At 45.3% G+C, this 20205-nt stretch overlaps 1 protein-coding gene across 12 annotated transcripts; it reads left to right on the top strand.

Annotated features, from left to right (window-relative positions):
* Positions 1 to 505: 505 nt before the first annotated feature.
* Positions 506 to 19866, top strand: LOC131107566 (calcium/calmodulin-dependent protein kinase type II subunit beta-like). Of its 12 annotated transcripts, none has more exons than XM_058057717.1 (22): positions 506 to 649; positions 1341 to 1539; positions 2755 to 2849; positions 3184 to 3243; positions 3395 to 3449; positions 3972 to 4037; positions 6173 to 6245; positions 6881 to 6983; positions 8629 to 8712; positions 8798 to 8892; positions 8975 to 9097; positions 10060 to 10143; positions 10214 to 10256; positions 11499 to 11570; positions 12102 to 12136; positions 14425 to 14487; positions 14768 to 14812; positions 15080 to 15131; positions 16512 to 16587; positions 17443 to 17537; positions 17618 to 17854; positions 17998 to 19866. In XM_058057717.1, the coding sequence occupies exons 2-21, from the start codon at positions 1478 to 1480 to the stop codon at positions 17851 to 17853; spliced, it is 1617 nt and encodes a 538-aa protein (XP_057913700.1). In that variant the 5' UTR covers positions 506 to 649; positions 1341 to 1477; the 3' UTR covers position 17854; positions 17998 to 19866. The 12 variants fall into 12 exon arrangements, with proteins under 12 accessions (XP_057913700.1, XP_057913697.1, XP_057913698.1 ...); XM_058057714.1 differs by having other exon boundaries at positions 12099 to 12136; XM_058057715.1 differs by lacking the exon at positions 6173 to 6245 and adding an exon at positions 5727 to 5799 and having other exon boundaries at positions 12099 to 12136.
* Positions 19867 to 20205: the final 339 nt, after the last annotated feature.

The following is a 20205-nucleotide window of genomic DNA, read 5'->3' as shown; positions in this document are numbered from 1 at the left end:
ATGCTGTTTTTTCCAGCAGGGTGTCCCCCCTACCTTTTTGTCTCTGCTGGTGTGGTGGAGCAGCCTACCAGCATGGGATGCCAGTAAAACAAGGATAGACGTGGTATGCTGGTGAGACCAGCAAGACCAACATACTGTAAACTGTTTGGATGCTGGCATGATGGTGGTGTTATGCTGGGACTAACCTGTTCACCAGGGTGGGATGCTGGTCTGATGATAAAAGCCAAAGCCCATGAAAATATTGCAATGTTTTGTGTTGTGATACCAACTACTAGAATGAAGAAAAAGTTTTAATTCGATTTAATAAATAAATACATATATGTGACAATAAGAACAACAAGATGCAATCAAAATAAAATCAATCATTTACTTGATACTTTACGTATTTAGGTTCCAGTAAACCTGCTCACGAAGTTGCTTGTTTTTTTTCTCCAAGAGACAAAAAAATAAAATAAACAAAAAAGCACTGGAAGGGAGAGCCTGTGCGCGCCGCCATTTTGGAAGAGACCAATCAACATGCTAATATTCCATATCAGCTAACACTTGATTCTAGGGTAGGATTATTAGCTATCAATGAATGAACCTTCAGGTGACAACAGGGACGGTGATGTGTCTACAAGGGGTCTCCATCGTAAGGAGTGCAAGCCAGGTTTGAACCAGAGAGGAGTTTGCTGTCCTCAATACATGACTGTATGCGGCTGGATAGCCATTAAGCTGGTTACAGCTAAATGTAACCAATAAAGGAAACTCCGTCCACAATGCTTACTTTTCTTGCTTCAGTCAAGCTTTCGTTGTCTTGCATGTATGTGTGTGGTAACTAACACACAGAGAATACAATTACTATCTAGAAATGTACATTAAATATGCTAAACACGAGTAGCTAGCCAAAACACGCGATAGCTAACAGCTACATCACACCAACTTTACAAACACATTCAAAACAATTCATTTGGGGACGTTTGAGATCGCTATTTCGGGAGCTTTTTACACAAAGACGAATGTTTCCCAAGGCTCAAACGTTTTAGAAAAAACATATTTTAAGAGGTTTTCAAACTTCATTTCTACCTTCGCGAGCTTGGGCTTCACAGAGCGAAGAAAAAAACCGTCAAAGATTGTCTAATCGCGAGAAGGGTACTCACTCCTCCTGTCACTGAAACCATTGAGTGAGTGACGATGTGGAAATTGTTGACGCCACCACTGCGCATGCGTCAATAACCCCCCCCCCCCGTTTCAAGTTAATGGCTTTATTTTTAAAAGTGATGCTGCTGCAGTTATCACTAAAATGCCAACATTTACATTTTGTAATGACGATACTGCTGATGTGGATGTGCTGCCAACAGGGAAGACCCTCGACGACCGCGCGTGTGTGTGTGAGGTGGGCGGGGCCTGGTCCTGAAGTCTTCTCCAGTCGGTTGCGACGCGCCGCTCATTAGGACTCGGCATCAGCCAGCAGAACCACGTCCGGACCGGAAGCATCATGGCAACCACCACGTGCACGCGCTTCACGGACGAGTTCCAGCTGTACGAGGAGCTCGGCAAGTAAGTTTTTTTTCTTTTTCTGTCATACTTTATTTTTTGGGGCTGTACGGCTCGGCTCAGGTTCCCATCGCCCCCAACAGGGAGGGCCATGCCGGTGTTTGATTGACATGTGGAAGTGACTGAATGTTGCCGATGGTGACGATGCTGATTGGCGCCATCCAAAGTGGACGTCAGGTTGTGCGTGGGCATGTTGGCCTCGCAGGAACATTCTTTTCTTTCCACAGCTCCGCAGTGTGAACATTACAACTTCAGCTGTTAACTGTGTTGTGGTGACGTCACTTCACGTTGGCTTTCGTGGCGCTCATTGATTCTTCCAACAACGCTGAATTGCGATGTTAAACAGACTATACTTTGCTGTTGTCAGCCTTCAGTCAATGGAACGCGAGCTACAGCATTAGCTTAACTTTTAGACAAGTCACGTGTAATTATGTAAAACATTACAAAGTATCACATTTGATGCGTTTAACGTGTTTTGTCCCTTCAAGACCACCGTACTTCCTGGTTGAGGTAAATCCGAGGCAATGGCTTAAATAACCTGAAGCTAGCAACCCGGACCGAGTTAGCCTTTGTGTATCACAGACGCAGGTTACACCACAAATATGTACATTCTAATGTTTGGTTCGAATCTTAATCATACGCCACTGATTATTTTTGCTAAATGTACTACTTAAATTTGAGTTTATACGAGTTACGTGACTGCTAACGAGTCTTCCAACAGAGGAGCGGGGAGCTCCGTGACTTCGCAGTGCTTTCTGGGAGCTGTAGTGCCTCATTAATGGATAATTACGATTTTGTTGGTATTCGACAATATAATTGAATTATATGGTATCAAATAACTTTTCTCTGTCAAATAACTTAAAAACAATCTCCCCCTAGCGGCTGGTGGCGGTGTGGCTGATTTGTCATGTAAAGAGGTTTGAATCCCAGCAATAAGGGCCAGTGAACGCTCCAAGTTAGCACTGGGGAGTCAAGCCTACTCGTCTTGTATGATGTGTTCAAGGGGCTCATGAGAGGCTGTCATTGCATAACGATGCTTTGAGGAGATAAAATTAGCTTTTCAGCAATGACAAAGCTTCCGTTAGGCTTCCTAGACCCCCCCCCCCCCCCCGCCCATCTTGTGTTTGAGACTCCCACAGGCCCTGCAAGGCAATTCTGATGTCCGTCACGCCCCCGAGATGCTGAGCAAGCTGACCTATCTCCTGCCTTGTTCCTCAGGGGAGCCTTTTCTGTGGTGCGCCGCTGTGTCAAAGTGCTCACGGGCCAAGAGTATGCCGCCAAAATCATCAACACCAAGAAGCTGTCTGCCAGAGGTGAGACCCCCCAGTGCGCACGTGGTGCGTGCATGTGTCACATGATGCATATTTTACCGCCTGTTTAAACATCTTCGCTGATGATTCTTCCTTCCTTTCCGCTCCCTCTCATGTAGCCTTGCTCACCTTGTCTCCTTCATCTTCAACGACATACACGTGCTAATGAGGCTAAATGTGATGGCAGCAGAGGTTGATTGACAGCTCATATTTTGGCACACACACACACACACATAATGTTGTGTGTTCCATTCTTCTCCTCTGGTTTTCCTCCTGGTATCGGTTCCTCTCCAGGTTTCTTTGTATGTGCTCAACGTGAGATGTTGTCTTTGTGCAGACCATCAGAAGTTGGAGAGAGAGGCCAGGATCTGCAGGCTACTCAAACACTCCAACATCGGTGAGAACCTCCACCTTCCTCTTCACCTTCTTGTCGGCCTTCTACGCCGACGGAGGGCCGCGTATCATGTCATGTCAGCCATGCCATCAGAGAAGCAGGGTGTAAGTGGGAAAAGCAGTCAAAGGTTCCTAAACCAAGGTGTTTCCTCTAGTTCGACTCCATGACAGCATCTCTGAGGAGGGCTTCCACTACCTTCTCTTTGACCTGTGAGTTGCTTCCTTGCTTGCTTGCTTCCTTGCTTCCTTCCTTGCTTTCTTCATTGCTTTCTTCCTTGCGTCCTTCCTTGCTTTATTCACTGCTTTCTTCCTTCCTTTTTTCCTTCCTTCTGTCATACACTCCTCCTCTTCTCTTCAGCTGTCTGCATTTGCTTCCTTGCTTCCTTCCTTGCTTCCTTCCTTCCCTCTTTCTATGTCATACACTCCTCCTCCTCTTCTCTTCAGCTGTCTGCATCTGCTGCCATCCTGAGCGATAGCCCCCCCAACACCCCCTCCCAATCCCCCCCACTTACATAACCCCCCCCCCCCCCCCCCCCAACACCTCCCTCCTTGCAGCTACCGCTTTAGCGCACACTCCCCCGCACTGGAGTCAGTCTCCATGGCAACCCAGCCAGAGTGAATCCTGCAGTTGGGGTTTCCCCCCAATGAGGACATCCCCCTCCTGTGTGTGTGTGTGTGTGTGTGTAAAGAAGGAAACGTGCAGATGTGACCTTCATCATCTTCTTCCCTCAGGGTGACAGGAGGTGAGCTCTTTGAAGACATTGTAGCCAGAGAGTACTACAGCGAGGCGGATGCCAGGTAATCTAACCCCCCCCCCCACACCCCCCTCCCACACACACACACACACACACACACACATGCACATATGTGCACGCAGCCTCTGCAGCGGTCCAGCCAACTTCCTCTGCAGCACATTGTAGTGAAGGGATGAAGATGATGATGAAGGAGCTGGTGGGCTTTCCCACCAGAAGCATGGACAGGCACGCGGCGGCCTTACACGGCCACGCCGCAGCCCCGTCAGGAGGAACACTTAAATCAATTTGACTTGGGAGGTACCTGGGAGAAGGGGGGGGGGGGGTGATGATTGACAGCTGATTATCAGATATCAATCTAACAGCAGATATTGAGTATAATCATCTTTATAATGAATGCTTATGCTAAGAATATGCCTTTTGTTAACCTGAAATGTTTCATCAATACAGTTGTTACCTGAGAGATCACATGGTTACCTGCATGATCATGCCCCAAACCAATCCAAAGGCTCATTTCTCAGACGTCTTCTACTAATATGACATATTTCTTTACAGTAATCCTTCGTTTATAGCTAATCGTTAATAGTTAATCAGTTCAAGACCCAAGTGGTTTTCCACCGTAGGATTCCTGAAGCATGGAATACATTAAGCATGGAAAACCTGTTTACAACCTTCTAAATATGCATTTTAACGTTATTAGAGCCCACTTGACATGACATAACACCCCTACAGTCACCTTTACTCTCCTATTACCCAATATAATCGACATAATAAGAGATTATACAATTAAGCATGGAAAACCTGTCTACAACCACATTATTAGAGCCCTCTAGACATGAAATAACACCCCTACTGTTACTTTTACACTCCTATTACCCCATATAGTCGACATAAGAGAATACAATACAGATTAATCATGTAAAACCTGTCTACAACCACATTATTAGAGCCCTCTAGACATGAAATAACACCCCTATAGTCACCTTTACACTCCTATTACCTAATATATTAGATACATAAGAGAATATAATACACTAAGTATGTAAAACCAGTTTACCACCCTCCAAATACATTTTTAATATTAGTAAAGCCCTCTAGACATGAAATACAACCCCTACAGTCACTTTTACACTCCTATTACCCATGGTAGTCTGCACAATAAGAGATTATAATACAGATTAAGCATGGAAAACCTGTCTACAACCACATTAGAGCCCTCTAGACATGAAATAACACCCCTATAGTCACCTTTACACTCCTATTAACCAATATATTCGATATATAAGAGAATATAATACATATTAAGTATGTAAAACCGGTTTACCTTCTAAATACACTTTTTAATATTAGTATATTACACCCCTATAGTCACCTTTACACTCCTAAAACGTTCTAAACATTCTAAAACCACCACCACATCACTACCATCGCCATCAAACCCAGGTCTCCTAGCTGTGTGGCCTGTGTGCTAACCATTCGGTGCATCACCGCGCAGCCCTTAAAGTGCCATATTGTCTCTTATTATGTCTACTGTATTGCATATTTTGAGTGTAAAGCTGATTGTAGAGGTGTTATAGCCTGTCTAGAGGGCTCTAATCATGTTAAAAATTGTATTTGGAAGGTGGTAAACCGGTAAATGCTTTTTTTTTTTTTTACGGCAACCCTGCCTATCATGCTAGCTGTGCTCCTGAAGGTGTGTGTGTGTGTGTGTGTGTGTGTGGTCTTGTCTCCACAGTCATTGCATCCATCAGATTGTAGACAGCGTGTCGTACACACACCAACACAACATAGTGCACAGGGACCTCAAGGTGTGTTTGTGTCTCATTATCCTTCCTGTTGTGCATCGTCCTCGTTTGTGCCTGCTGTCTATCCGTCTTTTTGTCCCTGCATTCTGGCTTTTCCTGCGGGAATCTTGTTGCACAGGGTTTCAAGGAAAAGGGTTGGAAGTGGAATGTTTGGGCGAGGGAGCGCATGAGAATGACACCGCGTTTGTGTCGTACTTGTTCATGGTCATGCAAGGTGCTGCTCTTCAATGAAACGCCTTGTTGGGAGGGAGGGGAGGGTTAGACACAACACGCCCACTCCGGCTGACTCACGATGCAACTGATGCTGAGCGCCATGTGGGTCCCTGCTCGCCTGTGCATGCCTGACTAACCGGCTCCCCCTGCTGTCTGCATGCAGCCATTGCATCCAGCAGATCCTGGAGGCGGTGCTGCACTGCCATCAGATGGGCGTGGTCCACAGGGACCTCAAGGTGAGTGCGTGCGCTCTTTCCGGCATGTCTGTGCACGTGCACTTGCGTGCTGAGCTTGTCTGAAAACGGAAAACACAGGAGGAGTTGACCAACCGTACCTGAACTACTAGGACAAGCAGGGTGTGCAGGGGGAGGACCCACCTGCTGTGGCCCAGCAAGGTGCACTGTATTCCGGCACACGCCCCGAGTATGCAAACCTTTTAATCGACCCATCATCTGAGCTATTTTTAATGTTACCAGATGTATCGGTATGATTATGGTGCACCCCCATAACAATACATTTAAGGACACCAGCAGCTAGCATATGTTAGCATATGTTGTGCTTCAGAAATGTATTTGTCATCATTCCAAGTTAAACCTCATAAAAATAAAAATTATAGTGTGTGTAATGCGGGGCGTGGCTTGCAACATCAGAACAGGAAGAGGGCGGGGTTTACGGTGGAAACTTAACTGTTGTCCTGCCATGTGTTGAAAGCGTGGCGTTAGCATGCTAGCGCTAATTGAAGCCCAGCTTTGAGCAGAGTTGTTTTGCTCTTTACAAGCTAGGTAGCCTGCTAGCATTAGCTTGACTTGCTGCAAAGTTCGTATTTGCTATCTAGCGCTACTGAGCTAACATGCTTTGTGTTGTTGTCCAGCCCGAGAACCTCCTGCTGGCCAGTAAGTGTAAGAACGCTGCCGTCAAGCTGGCCGACTTTGGACTGGCCATCGAGGTCCAAGGAGACCAGCAGGCCTGGTTCGGTATGTTTCACATGCATACACAGACACACAGCAATGTCATAAAGTGTGTGTGTTAGCAGGAGGCACCCCGAGCGCCCTCATGTGCCACCTCTACTCACTCAGCAACTCTACAAAGTCTTTTGCTTTTTATTTGGCTTCTGTGTGACTGACACCAGCACTGATGATGACCCAGTTCCACACCATCCACAACTTTCAGACCCGACCCTGAAAAGTGCATTTCTGTACGATTCTTTATTTATAAATTGAATATTTTGGAAAAACATCCTGTTCATTACTTTCTAAATGCACTTTTAAAAAACATAATCAAAGCCCTCTAGACGTGAAATAACACCCCTATAGTTACTCTTAATACCCAATGTTGTAGACTTAATACGACAGAAAAAGCCTGCACAAAACCTGTTTACCACATTCTAAATACATGTAGTAACATTATTAAAAAACAACAACATTAGAGCTCCCTAGACATGAAATAACACCCCTATAGTCACCTTTATACTTGTATTACTCAATATAGTAGACATAATAAGAGGAAATAGGACATATAAGATTGAGAGAACCTGTTTCCTCCATCTAAATATTTTTTTTTCAAAATCAGAGCTCCCTAGACATGAAATAACATGACAATAATATAGTCACCTTTAGACTTGTATTACTCAATGTAGTAGACATAAGAGGAAATAGAACATATAAGACATAGAAAACCTGTTTCCTGCTTCTAAATACATGTATTAACATTATTAGAGCTCCCTAGACCTGAAATAACATCCCAAAAGTCACCTTTATACTTGTATTAGTCAATATAGTAGACATAAGAGGAAATAGGACATACAAGACATAGAAAACCTGTTTCCCCTTTTTAAATACATGTATTAACATTATTAGAGCTCCCTAGAGATAAAATAACATCCCTATAGTCACCTTTATACTTGTATTACCCATTATAGTAGACATAATAAGAGCAAATAGGGCATATAAGATTTTGGAAAACCTGTTTCCCCCTTCTAAATACATGTATTAACATTATTAGAGCTCCCTAGACCTGAAATAGCACCCCTATAGTCACCTTTATACTTGTATTACTCAATATAGTAGACATAAGAGGAAATACGACATATAAAACCTGTTTCCCCCTTCTAAATACATGTATTAAAATTATTAGAGCTCCTTAGACATGAAATAGCACCCCTATAGTCACCTTTACATGACTATTACCCAATATAAGAGAAAATAAGAAATTTCCATTCTGCAGAGTACTTCCTGCAGTGGCTGTTGTCACATTAATGTAAAATTACCGACACCCAGTGACCAGTGTAAAGTACTACATGTCATCACAACGTCTTTGAATGCGTCTTCTAAATGCCTTTTATTTATATTTGTTTAAATGTTTCACATTTTCCTTTTTATGCTTGAAAATGCTTCATTGGCAAAAACCATTGGCTAAAGGGACATGCCGACTTCCATTTCCTGTTCTATGGTCGCCATCACACTTCTCCTTGTCTCTGTGACTGGTCCCCTGGGGACCTGGGGGGGTCACACAGAAGCCAAATAAAAAGCAAAAGACACTCTTTGGAGTTGCTGAGTGAGTGAGGTGGCACATGAGGGCGCTTGGGGCCCCCCCTGGTAACGCTTTGCTGTGTGTGTGCAGGCTTTGCAGGCACGCCAGGTTATTTGTCTCCAGAGGTGTTGAGGAAGGAAGCGTACGGGAAACCAGTAGACATCTGGGCATGTGGTAAAAGCTTGTTCTTCTTGACACCCTACATGGACAGTACAGTCTAGTACTACTATACTATGTCTGCATGTGTGTGTACATGCAGGTGTGATCCTCTACATCCTCCTGGTGGGCTACCCCCCCTTCTGGGACGAGGACCAGCACAAACTCTACCAGCAGATCAAAGCTGGAGCGTATGATGTGAGCCTTCACTCACCACCGCCACCATCATCATTATCATCATCATCATCCTTTAACACGGGCATGTGTGTGTGTACTTCAGTTCCCCTCTCCAGAGTGGGACACGGTGACGCCAGAAGCAAAAAATCTGATCAACCAGATGTTGACCATCAACCCAAGCAAGAGAATCACAGCACAGGAAGCTCTCAAACACCCATGGGTCTGCGTACGTAGCCCTGCTTTCACCTCTATACATACCCTACGTACATACTCTACATACGTACTCTGTATACATACTCTGTATACGAACGCTGTATATGTATTTTATATACATACATACTCTACATACATACATACTCTACATACTCTGTATACATACATACTCTGTATACATACTCTACATTAGGGATCGACCGATATGTTTTTTTTCCGGCCGATGCTTTCCACCATCCTTAGCCAATGGCGGATTTTGCTTGGGCCGATATTTGTGGCCCATATTGCTTTTGCTCCCTCAATTTCCATGAAAAAAATACAATGATAACAAATATTCCAGGTCTCAAGTTTAAATATTAAATATTTATTGAAAAGTAAACACTGAACACAGAAGGATTCAGCTTTCTTAAACACATATTTAAACGGCATTATCAATTTTTAAAAGGAGTAAATATTCAACCATGTGCAATACATTTCTGTTGTAGTTGACGTTTTATCTAGCATCGATGTAATGACTGCTCCTCCGCAGCGTGACTGCGTGTGTTGCAGGGTCCTCCGGCAACATAAAGCTGCCCGGCAGATGCATGTCTGTAAATCATGCGGCGGAAAAATATATTGGCGAACCCAGGCACGTATCGGCCGATACCAATTCAAGTAAAAAACGCAAATATCGGCCCGATATATCGGCCGATCCTTACTCTACTCTACATAAATCCTCCACATACATACATAAACCCTATATACTGTACATACCTCATATACATACCCCATATACCTAAATGACTGGTTGTTGGGATATCCATTCCAGGTAAATACGTATATCATATAGCAGACCAACACAGGGATAGATGAGAAGTCATTATGTCAACTAAAGTAGGCAGGGGCATACATACATTTGGGCCCCCCAGCAGAAAAACCACATCAATATTTAGTAGATCCTCCTTCCTATCAGTAATAAATGCCTCGTCCCCGCAGCAACGCTCCACTGTGGCCTCCATGATGCACCGGCAGGAGACCGTGGAGTGTCTGAAGAAGTTCAACGCCAGGAGGAAACTCAAGGTGTGAAGGTGACACCGTCAAAGTAGAAGCCTCCACGCTCACCTTTGACCTCCCCCTCCCTCATCCACAGGGCGCCATCTTGACCACTATGCTGGTCTCCAGGAACTTCTCTGGTGAGAACCTAAACACACACCTCAGGAATCGCACACGTACGCTTTTTTTTCCAAAACCCCTAACCTCGCTCAGCGCTAAGGCTGTGATTGGTTGGCTTGGGGCACATTACTTCCTGTTTGCATATGACAACCCCCCACACACACACCAACACCTTCTCCTCTGGTTTCAGATCAACTGCAATTTGCAATAAATATATAAATATTGCATCTTATCCTATTCATTATTTTATTGCTGCCCCCATGACCACACCTAGCTACTCCTATAGTATATTTATGCATACAGCATGCACCCCACCTTCAAAAGCTCATTCACGACATTCCCACTGACTCTTTCCACATGTCAGAAATTCCCACTTTTCCCACAATTCCACATTTTCACAATTCTTCAGACTTTTCTTAACACATTCACACATTCCAGCGTCCAAACACTCAGGAGAACCATTTTCCAAAAGCAGATTCCAAAGATTCCTTTTGACGGGGCGGCAATGATGAGTTTTGTTGTTGCAGTTTGTCTGGCAGCCGCTAGAGGGCGACAGAGTTTGTGCTGCAAGGCCTGTGTACTTGTCACCTAGTATTTATTGTCATTCTCTTTTACTAACACCTTATATTATGACATTATTCACACAGTTCTACTACATAAATACATACTCTGCACACATACTCTGTATACACACTCTAATATTAATATTAATAAGCATATTAATATTATTTATATTTGTATTTTATTTTTATTTTTTTATGACTTTTGAAAAAAATGTATTTTACACAAATTCAACTACAAATACTTTTCTGACCAAATGCAAATACTTGCTGCGTTCGGCACCCGTAGTAGGCTACTAGCAGCCAAAAAGTACACACCCCGCCATGATGGAGATGCTGCATAAAGCCCCCATCCCTCCCACATCCAAGCCAGTTGCCAGGAGCAACAGCTTCATCTGATGTGTGATGTATTAATAATATAATATAATTAATATATATTATATATATATATATATATAAATTTTCTACTTGAAGCCCTGTACTATTATAACTCTTCCCCCAACCTCATTTCCCAAATAACGGGAATAAAGTCATGATATTACGGGAATAAAGTCTAATTATCCCGTCTTTTTTCCAGATGTTTTAAAGGTAACGCTACTTCATGACATTATTTTCCCTCCTATAGTACCATAAATTTGCCACTTTTCCCTCCTAATATTTGGACTTAGTTTTTGCTGTTGTTGACCCCTCCGTCTTATGCAGTGGGACGTCAGACCACGGCACCGGCGGCCGTCAGCGGCGTGTCGGGGAGCCCAGCTGGCATCGTGGAACAAGGTGATGACGCCCCCGCCGCTCTTCTTCCTGGCTGACGTGATGATGATGAGTCGGTCTAACCTTTGTTTTCATGTCTTGCCGCTCGCTGCTTCTACGTGTTGCCAAGGTAAGCGACCCGGCGTCGGCGTCCGGAGCGCCCCCCCCCCGGGGATGAGGAGCAGAGTCGCTCGGCCTTGCGGGATTAGCGTGGCAACAAGCGTGCGCTCGGATGCCATGAAAGCGTGGTGACGTACCTGCCGCTCTGCTCCTAATCCCCGTGTGGCGTTTGGGATTATTCGGCAGATGACTTTTTGATGCCACGCTTTGGCTGGCGGGCGGGCGGGCGTGTGCGCCACAAGGGAGGGCTTTTAGATGAGGGGGCGGGGCTGACTTTGAGATGATGGTCACTCCACTTGTGAGCGCGCACGTGTGTGTGCATCGTTGCGCGCCTGCCGCTCGGCCGTGTGACGCGTGTGCGAAGCGGGCGTGAAGCGGGCGGCACCATGTGCACGCGGCCCACTGAGGGTGTGTCCTTCTGCCTCTCTGCAGCAGCCAAGAGCCTCCTCAACAAGAAGGCTGATGTCAAGGTAAGTCCTTTCCATGCTTCCACGCTTCTTCTCTCTCGCTCTGTGTATGTGTGTGTGGTTCCGTGCACTGGCGTCTGTTTCTGTGGAAGCTGGTGTGTAATCCCGCTAACGTGGACAGAGCGCCCGACAGACCGACGTTGTTGCTACAAAACCCAGCAAAGAGGAAGGTAGAAGAAACTAGTCAGCGTAGGAAGTCATTCGTATGATCAATTATCAAAGGTTTGCCTGCTCATAAGGTGACGCTCTTATTTTGAAGGGAGGATGCAATGGCATGTTGTCATAGCAACACTGCAGGACGAGCTAACCGTGCTAACCTGTGTGTTGGTGACATCATTGAAGGGTATTATTATTATTATTATTATTATATTTTTTATTACTATTATATTATTATTGTTATTGTTAGGCACACTTAGCTGCGACTTTTGGGACCTTGTTGGCTCCCTTTCATTCACCTTCATCTTCTTTTCCTCCTTCAGATGCTCCGTCAGCCCCGACACCCCCCCCCCCCCCAAATCCTCCGGGCAGCCCCATGCTAATCTCAGATTATTTGCGTCCAGATGATGAATCTAACGTTACGTAATCCCTGCTTGACTTTTGCCGAGTGCTGATATCACAGCTCTCACGCCTCTTTCAAATCATGCAACATGTCCGTGTGACACGCCAGTTTTACACGCCAAGTCATAATATTAAGGGAATGAAGTCATAATATTAAGGGAATGAAGTTATAATATTACGGGAATTAAGTCATAATATTACGGGAATAAAGTCATCATATTAGGAAAATTAAAATGTATGGCCTATATCTGCACCGTGATTGGCTGGCCACCAGTCCAGGGGGTACCCCGCCTCTCCCCCAGACAGCTGGGATAGGCTCCAGCATACCCCCACCCTAGAGAGGATAAGCGGCAGAGAATGAATGGACGGATGGATGGGAGAAAGTTGAAAAAAACAACAGCAGAAAAACAAACTAGCTGTCATTTTACAAGAATAAAGTCAACATACTAAGAGTTGCAATAATATGTGAATAAACTTCATATAATGAGGGGAGTCAGGAGCCCAGATTGAAATATTACAAAAAAAGTATGTTATGTTTTATTTAAGTTGTTAAAGTGACAAACTAACAAAACTAAATAAAGTTTGGGAACAAGTTCTAATATTATGGGAATAAAGTCCAAATATTAGGAGAATTGAAAAAAAGAGAAATCAATGAGCTCTGTCGCCCCCTAGTGTTGTTTGGCAGCGTTGCGTCATGTGATGGTAGCGGCATGTTGGTGCTCGTTGTTGCACGTTGTGTTGTGTACCTTGGTCAGCATGGGGCTGTGTCACATGACACGTTTTCATGACATTTCCGTGTACGACTGTCACATGACTTTGTCTTTTAAGTGCCTAAGTGCACACTTTGTACTTACACTTTGTTTATTAAGTGCAGAAGCACACTTGTGTACTTACACTTAGCCTTTTAAATACAAATATGTACACTTGTGTACTTACACCTTGTCTTTTAAGTGCCTAAGTGCACACTTTGTACTTACACTTTGTTTTTTAAGTGCAAAAGCACACACTTGCGTACTTACACTTAGCCTTTTATATCCAAAAATGTACACTTGTGGACTTACACTTTTAAGCACATACGGGCACACTTGTGTGCTTAAACCTGGTATGTTAAGTCCAAAAGTACACACCTGTGCACTTACACTTTGTATTTTAAGTGCAAAAGTACACACTTGTGTACTTACACTTAGCCTTCTAAATACAAAAATGTACACTTGTGTACTTACACCTTGTCTTTTAAGTGCGGAAGTGCACACTTTGTACTTACACTTAGTTTTTTAAGTGCAAAAGCACACACTTGCATACTTACACTTAGCCTTTTATATACAAAAATGTACACTTGTGTACTTACACCTTGTCTTTTAGGTGCCTAAGTGCACACTCTGTACTTAGACTTAGTCTTTTAAGCACATAAGGGCACACTTGTGTACTTACACTTTGTATTTTAAGTGCAAAAGTACACACTTGGGTACTTAGCCTCAGTCCTTTTAAGCGCAAAACGGAGCACTTGATTTGCTGACTGACCCGCACAGTACGGGTAATCTGGCCTGGTTGGAGCGTCTTGTCGAAGTACGGGTCATGGGAGGTACTTCTAATGTTATGGCTATGAGGTCGTCATGCAGCCCCAACATGTACAGAGTACATAGAGTATATGGAGTGTCTTGGGTGTACTGTGTGCTGGACATTCAGCGTATGCAGAGGAGGAAGACCATGCTGCCCTTTTGTGTGTCCTGCAGAGCGCCGGCAGCGGGACCGGCACAGTCAGCAGTTCGAAAGTCCACGTGTCGTCCGCGGCGCTGGTACGAGCACCGTGTGTCCTTCTGTGTATATTAGCATTGCACCGGGGATACTTTGCTTTCTAGTGACTGTCAGGCTGAGCTCTTCTCGTCTTTGTGTCCTGTTGACAGCCCCATTTCATCCATTTCAGGCCCGACTAGTCGGCTTGTCTTTGGTTCAGGATGACACGTCCCAAGCATTCGAATGTTAGCATTAGCACAGGCACGCTCATCACGCTGTCACACATTTCTCCCCCCTCGCCACCATCCTAAAACTGCTCCTCTTCCTCCATTCTTCCTCCAGGAGCCTCAGACTACCGTTATCCATAACCCCGTAGACGGGATCAAGGTACACCCTCCTACCGCCATCTTGTAGTCCACACCTAGCTTGCTTGTGTGTGTGTGCGTGTCCACAGGAGTCTTTTCTCTGACTGAGTGTCCTTTACTGCCCCCTTGTGGCAAGCCCCGCCCATTGGCCCATTAGCCCGCCTTCTCCACGAGCTGACCCAGCTGCATGCTCTTTGTGGTCACATGACTTCAAGAATTTTGTGTGTGTGTGTGTGTTTCCCCTTTATTGCTTTGTTGTCAACATTGTGTTGATGTAATTTGTTTGCAGGAATCCTCGGACAGCAGCAGCAACACCACCGTTGAGGATGAAGATGTGAAAGGTGAGCCACCAGCGCTCAGCCATCATGGCAACAGGCTATTATGCTGTTCCTTCCGTCAATGATGAAGGCATGTTGCCTCCTGTGGGGGCACCGACTTGCTGTGGGCGTACACTCATTCGGGCTATGTGCACGTTGGCATATTTGCACACGCAAAAATGCACACTTGTGCACTCGTACACATAGTCTCTTAAGTGTCTAAGTGCACATTTTGTACTTGCGTGTTGCGGAACCACACTCTTGCATACTTGAGTGCAAAAATACACACTTTGTACTTACGCTCAGTCTTTTTAAGTGCGTAACTGTGCACTTGCGTACTCACACGGTTTTTACATGCAAAAGTACACACTAGTGTACTTTGCCTTGGCCTTTGAAGTTTATCATTATTTTAAGTTTTACACGTACACATTGTACTTAGACTGTTTTTTTAAGTACATGTACGGACACTTGCGTATTTACCCTCAGTCTTTTAAGCACATAACTACACACTTGTGTACTCACACTTAGTATTTTAGATGCAAAAACACACACTTGTGTACTTACGCTTAGTCTTCTAAGCACATAAGTGCACACTTGCGTACGAGTAATTGGTACTTTGAGTGCATATGTACACCTGTGTACTTAATTAGACTTGTAAGTGCATAAGTGCACACTTGCATACTTTGTATATTAAACACAAAAGAATGCTTGTATTTAAACATTGTGTTTGAAGTGGGTACATACACACTTGTGTACTTAGATGTTGTATTTGAAGTGGGCACATACACACTTGTGTACTTAGATGTTGTATTTGAAGTGGGTGCATACACACTTGTGTACATATAGTGTGTATAGTGTGCAGTTTGTGTCCAACGGAGTTGGCAACAGGTCCTGCTATGCCCTGGTGCTTGGGGCAGGCTTAGTGTGCCCTCTAGTGTACGGAGTTGGAAGGACACATGAAGGCCACGTTCCCAGACATCCTATTATTCCAAGGATGCACGCGTGCGGTGGGAAGACAGTAGTGTGGTACACAGCACATGTATGCAAACTAGCTGCTAGCCTAGCAAGGAGGAGTGGTGGCACCCCCTGGTGGTTAAACGTCCAGTGAGGGAGGAGCGAGGGGGGAGGACCAGAGCGAGCTACGCCTCCCTCAGAGTGGAGACGAGAGCGCCTCTCTCTCTCGTTCTGTGGTTATCATCGGGGCACAACGAGGGCGAGGGCAAGCGAGGGGGTGAGGTAGCAGGGAAGTAGCGAGCAGGTGAAAATGTCCCACAAGCTGTCAGGTGAGTTGTCTTGCACTGTTCTTGGTCACCTGGATCCTGACTTCCTGTCACTTCCTGTCTCCCACCCATACACCACCACCCCTAAACCCCCCCGTCTCCCTCCCCCCCGTTTCCCTACCAGCTCGCAAGCAGGAGATCATCAAGATCACGGAGCAGCTCATCGAGGCCGTCAACAACGGCGACTTCGACGCCTACTCGTGAGTTCCTGAGCGCCGTGGAGGGGGTTGGGGGGGGGTGGTTGGGTTTAGCCGTGAGGATTGGAGCGCCATTAGCGAGCCATTAAAGCGATTGACGTGTCCTCAAAAGATTAGAGAGTAATTACAGTGCAGCTTTCACATGATTTAGCATTTCAAGTGTACAAATGTTTGATTGTAGCCAGCAGGGAAGCTAACGTGCTAACTTTGACCTGCCTCACTGCACCCCCACTTCCAAGTACACTGACCTCACTAACCTCACTAACCTTGATATACAACAAGCCGGGGGTGGGGGGGTCTTTTCTTGTGGTCAAACCTGGAAGGATGCAAACATTTAGTGCAGCAGGTGTTCAGTATGCTACATGCTGTATGCTACATGCTGTATGCTACCTGCTGCGTGCTGCATGCTACATGCTGTGTGCTACCAGCTATGTGCTACCTGCTATATGATACATGCTATGGGCTACATGCTGTATGCTACCTGCTATGTGCTACCTGCTACGTGCTGTATGCTATATGCTACCTGCTGTATGCTACGTGCTACGTGCTAGGCGGGCCGTGGGTGGAATACATTAAAACAGGCTGTTTTTGCAGGAACTACCAAATAAAAAAAAATCCATCTGAATAGGTGCAGATTGTGGAAGATCTAGAAAGCTTAATGTACTGGTTATTGTGCGTAGCTGCTCTTTAGGAGTCCATAACTCAATATCAAGGGGCCAACATGAGCATCACGGGCCCTTTACATAATCTTTGTAAAAGGGCCACACTTTGGACACCTGCTGTTTGGCTTTTGCTCCCGAGAAAGGCAGACGCTGTGATTGGCTGTCCTTGTGTCCATCATGGTTTGCTTTCTTCCAGGAAGATTTGTGACCCCGGCCTGACGTCCTTCGAGCCCGAGGGTCTGGGGAACCTGGTGGAGGGGATGGACTTCCACCGCTTCTACTTTGACAACCGTAAGACCCAAACACAACACTCCACTTTGTTCGCCCCTCCCCCGTTGACGCCAAGGCCCCGCCCTCTCTTCCTCCGTCAGTCCTGGCCAAGAACAGCAAGCCCATCCACACCACCATCCTCAACCCACACGTACACATGATCGGCGAGGACGCCGCCTGCGTCGCGTACATCCGCCTCACGCAGTTCGTGGACGTGCAAGGCCGCCCCCGCTCCAGCCAATCGGAGGAGACCAGGGTGTGGCATCGCCGTGACGGTCGCTGGCAGAACGTCCACTTCCACTGCTCGGGAGCGCACGCCGCCCCCCTGCAGGCCTGAGGTAAGCCCCACCCACTTTTACCCAGACAGTGCTGGAGTGGGACAAGGACGCCCTCTGGTGGCGCCCTCGGGTTCCGACTTGTTTCCAAGTAGTGGAGTTGTATTTGTACACAGCGCCACCTGTAGGTGTGTGTGTGTCATCAGGCTCATCAAGGGACCAGCCCGGGGAGAGCGGTATAGACTGAACTCTAACATCTCGCCGCTTCCCACCCCGATTGCCCGTGGACCTCCGAGCAACGGAGCGTCCACTTGTCGATGTTTACTTGTGGCTGCAGCGTGTCCTGGTGCTCTTCTTCTACTTCCTGTGACCAGCATGGCTCCTCTTCCTGCACAGCCTGCCCATGTGACACAATCATGATCCTGCCCCCGGCGCTAGCGTGCAGCACGCTAAGGTTGCGTGGCGACAACTCATGCGACGGCTGTGGTGTGCCGATGCCTTTCCCGTACATGAAGTCACGTCCAGGGCGTGTCTGGCGTCCTCTTCTTCTCTCTTTGGACCAAACTGCTGCGCTTTGCTTGCACCTCTTTGCTTGCACCGCTTTGCTTTTTCTTTGGACTTTGTTGACTTGTTAGTGTGCCGGGAAGAACTGCCACAAATCCAACATGGCTCCGTTTAGTTTGGGACCTCAGCAAACACCACGCTGACTCCTCACCACATCGACAAAGCCGGCGAACATCACCTTTATTTTCTCCTATTATTTTATTTTGTCCTCCCGCCAACAACACCTGGGGTGTGTCTCAACTGCTGCACTCGCTACGCTCACCAAGGCCCGCCACCGCGTAAGTGCACCCTGGTCTACTTCTACTATTGACGGTGCATACGCTCAGCACTCGAGTGGCCACTCATGCACTTCGTCTTTTAAGTGTGCATTCAAATGCACAATTCATTGAATAAGTGCAATATGCACACTTACGTATTTACACTAGTCTTTTACATGCAGAAGAGGACACTTGTGTACTTACACACAGTACATAAGTGCATAAGTGGGCATACTTACGTTGAGTCTTTTTAGTGCATAAGTTCACATTTACGTACTTACACTTAGGATTGATTGAGAACATAAGTGCACAATTGCGTACATGTACTCAATCTTTTGAGTGCACATTTTTGTACTTACACTCAGTACTGTGAATGTGTAAGTGCACAAATGTGTACTTACTCTTAGTCTTTTTAAGTGCATAAGTGCACACTTGTGTACATATACTCAATCTTTTCAGTGCACTTTTTGTACTTAAACTCAGTACTATGAATGTGTAAGTACACAATTGTGTACTTAAACTTAGTCTTTTGAGTGCATAAGTGCACACTTGCGTACATATACTCAATCTTTTGAGTGCACATTTATGTACTTAAACTCAGTACTGTGAATGTGTAAGTACACAATTACTTACACTCACACACTTACGCCTAGTCTTTTGAGTGCACTTGTTGACCCGGAGAAGGATGTTAAAGTGCGGTACAGAATGGCAGTATCGGGGATTTGGGACAGCGCTACAATGACAACATTCACACCCTCTAACAGGAACTAAGTGTAGGGTGTCCAGTGTACTTCTTGAAGTGTGCCGATGCAGGTATGCAAGTTTGAGACACAGCTCGGGACTTGGTGTACTTGGTGTTCCTTTCTTTTGGATCCAGAGTTGCCCACCTTTTGTGTCATCTTTTAAAGAGTAAGTGTGTATATTGTAATGTTTTCATGTAGTATTAGTTTTTTGTACTATTTTCTCCTGAATGAAAGACACACTGGCGGTTTAAGTGATGATGTTCTATCTTCCACTCATCTAGCAGCTTACATTATGACCTATAGAATGATATGCTTTTTTGTCAACTTCTGTTCATGTATCATTTGCCTGGGTGTAGTAAAAAAGTACTTCAGTCTTTGTATTTATGTGGCAGCCTCCACCAAGAGCTTGTTAGTGTGAACGCACGCAAAGTCTTTTGTTACTGATGATGATGTGTTATAACATGAATAACATCATATTCTAAACATAATAAAAAGGAGCACGCACACAGCAGCTCTTGTCTGTCCTCTGATGTCATGGCTCAGGGTGAAAGGTCACCCTTTCACCCTGACCCATGAGCCAAATGGTGAAAAAAAGAAAAAAATGTTTTTTTTTTTTGGTAATCTAATAACATTACTATTTGAAATGATATAATGGCCTTACAGTGAAACGTGGCGATATCTGTTCGCTTCAGTCACCATCTTTGCAGGAAACGAATAAAAAGAGTTAAAAACTAAACTATTAAATAAATAAATGAACCGAGTTTATTTGTTAAAAAATAGTTTTATAATTTACTATACGTTTCAGAACATTGATAATCTATATTTTTTAAATGTGTATCTCAGCGTTGTG

This window comes from Doryrhamphus excisus, chromosome 19, assembly GCF_030265055.1.
Source record: "Doryrhamphus excisus isolate RoL2022-K1 chromosome 19, RoL_Dexc_1.0, whole genome shotgun sequence".
Classification (NCBI taxonomy): domain Eukaryota; kingdom Metazoa; phylum Chordata; class Actinopteri; order Syngnathiformes; family Syngnathidae; genus Doryrhamphus; species Doryrhamphus excisus.
This window is presented reverse-complemented; position numbering and strand designations above follow the sequence as displayed.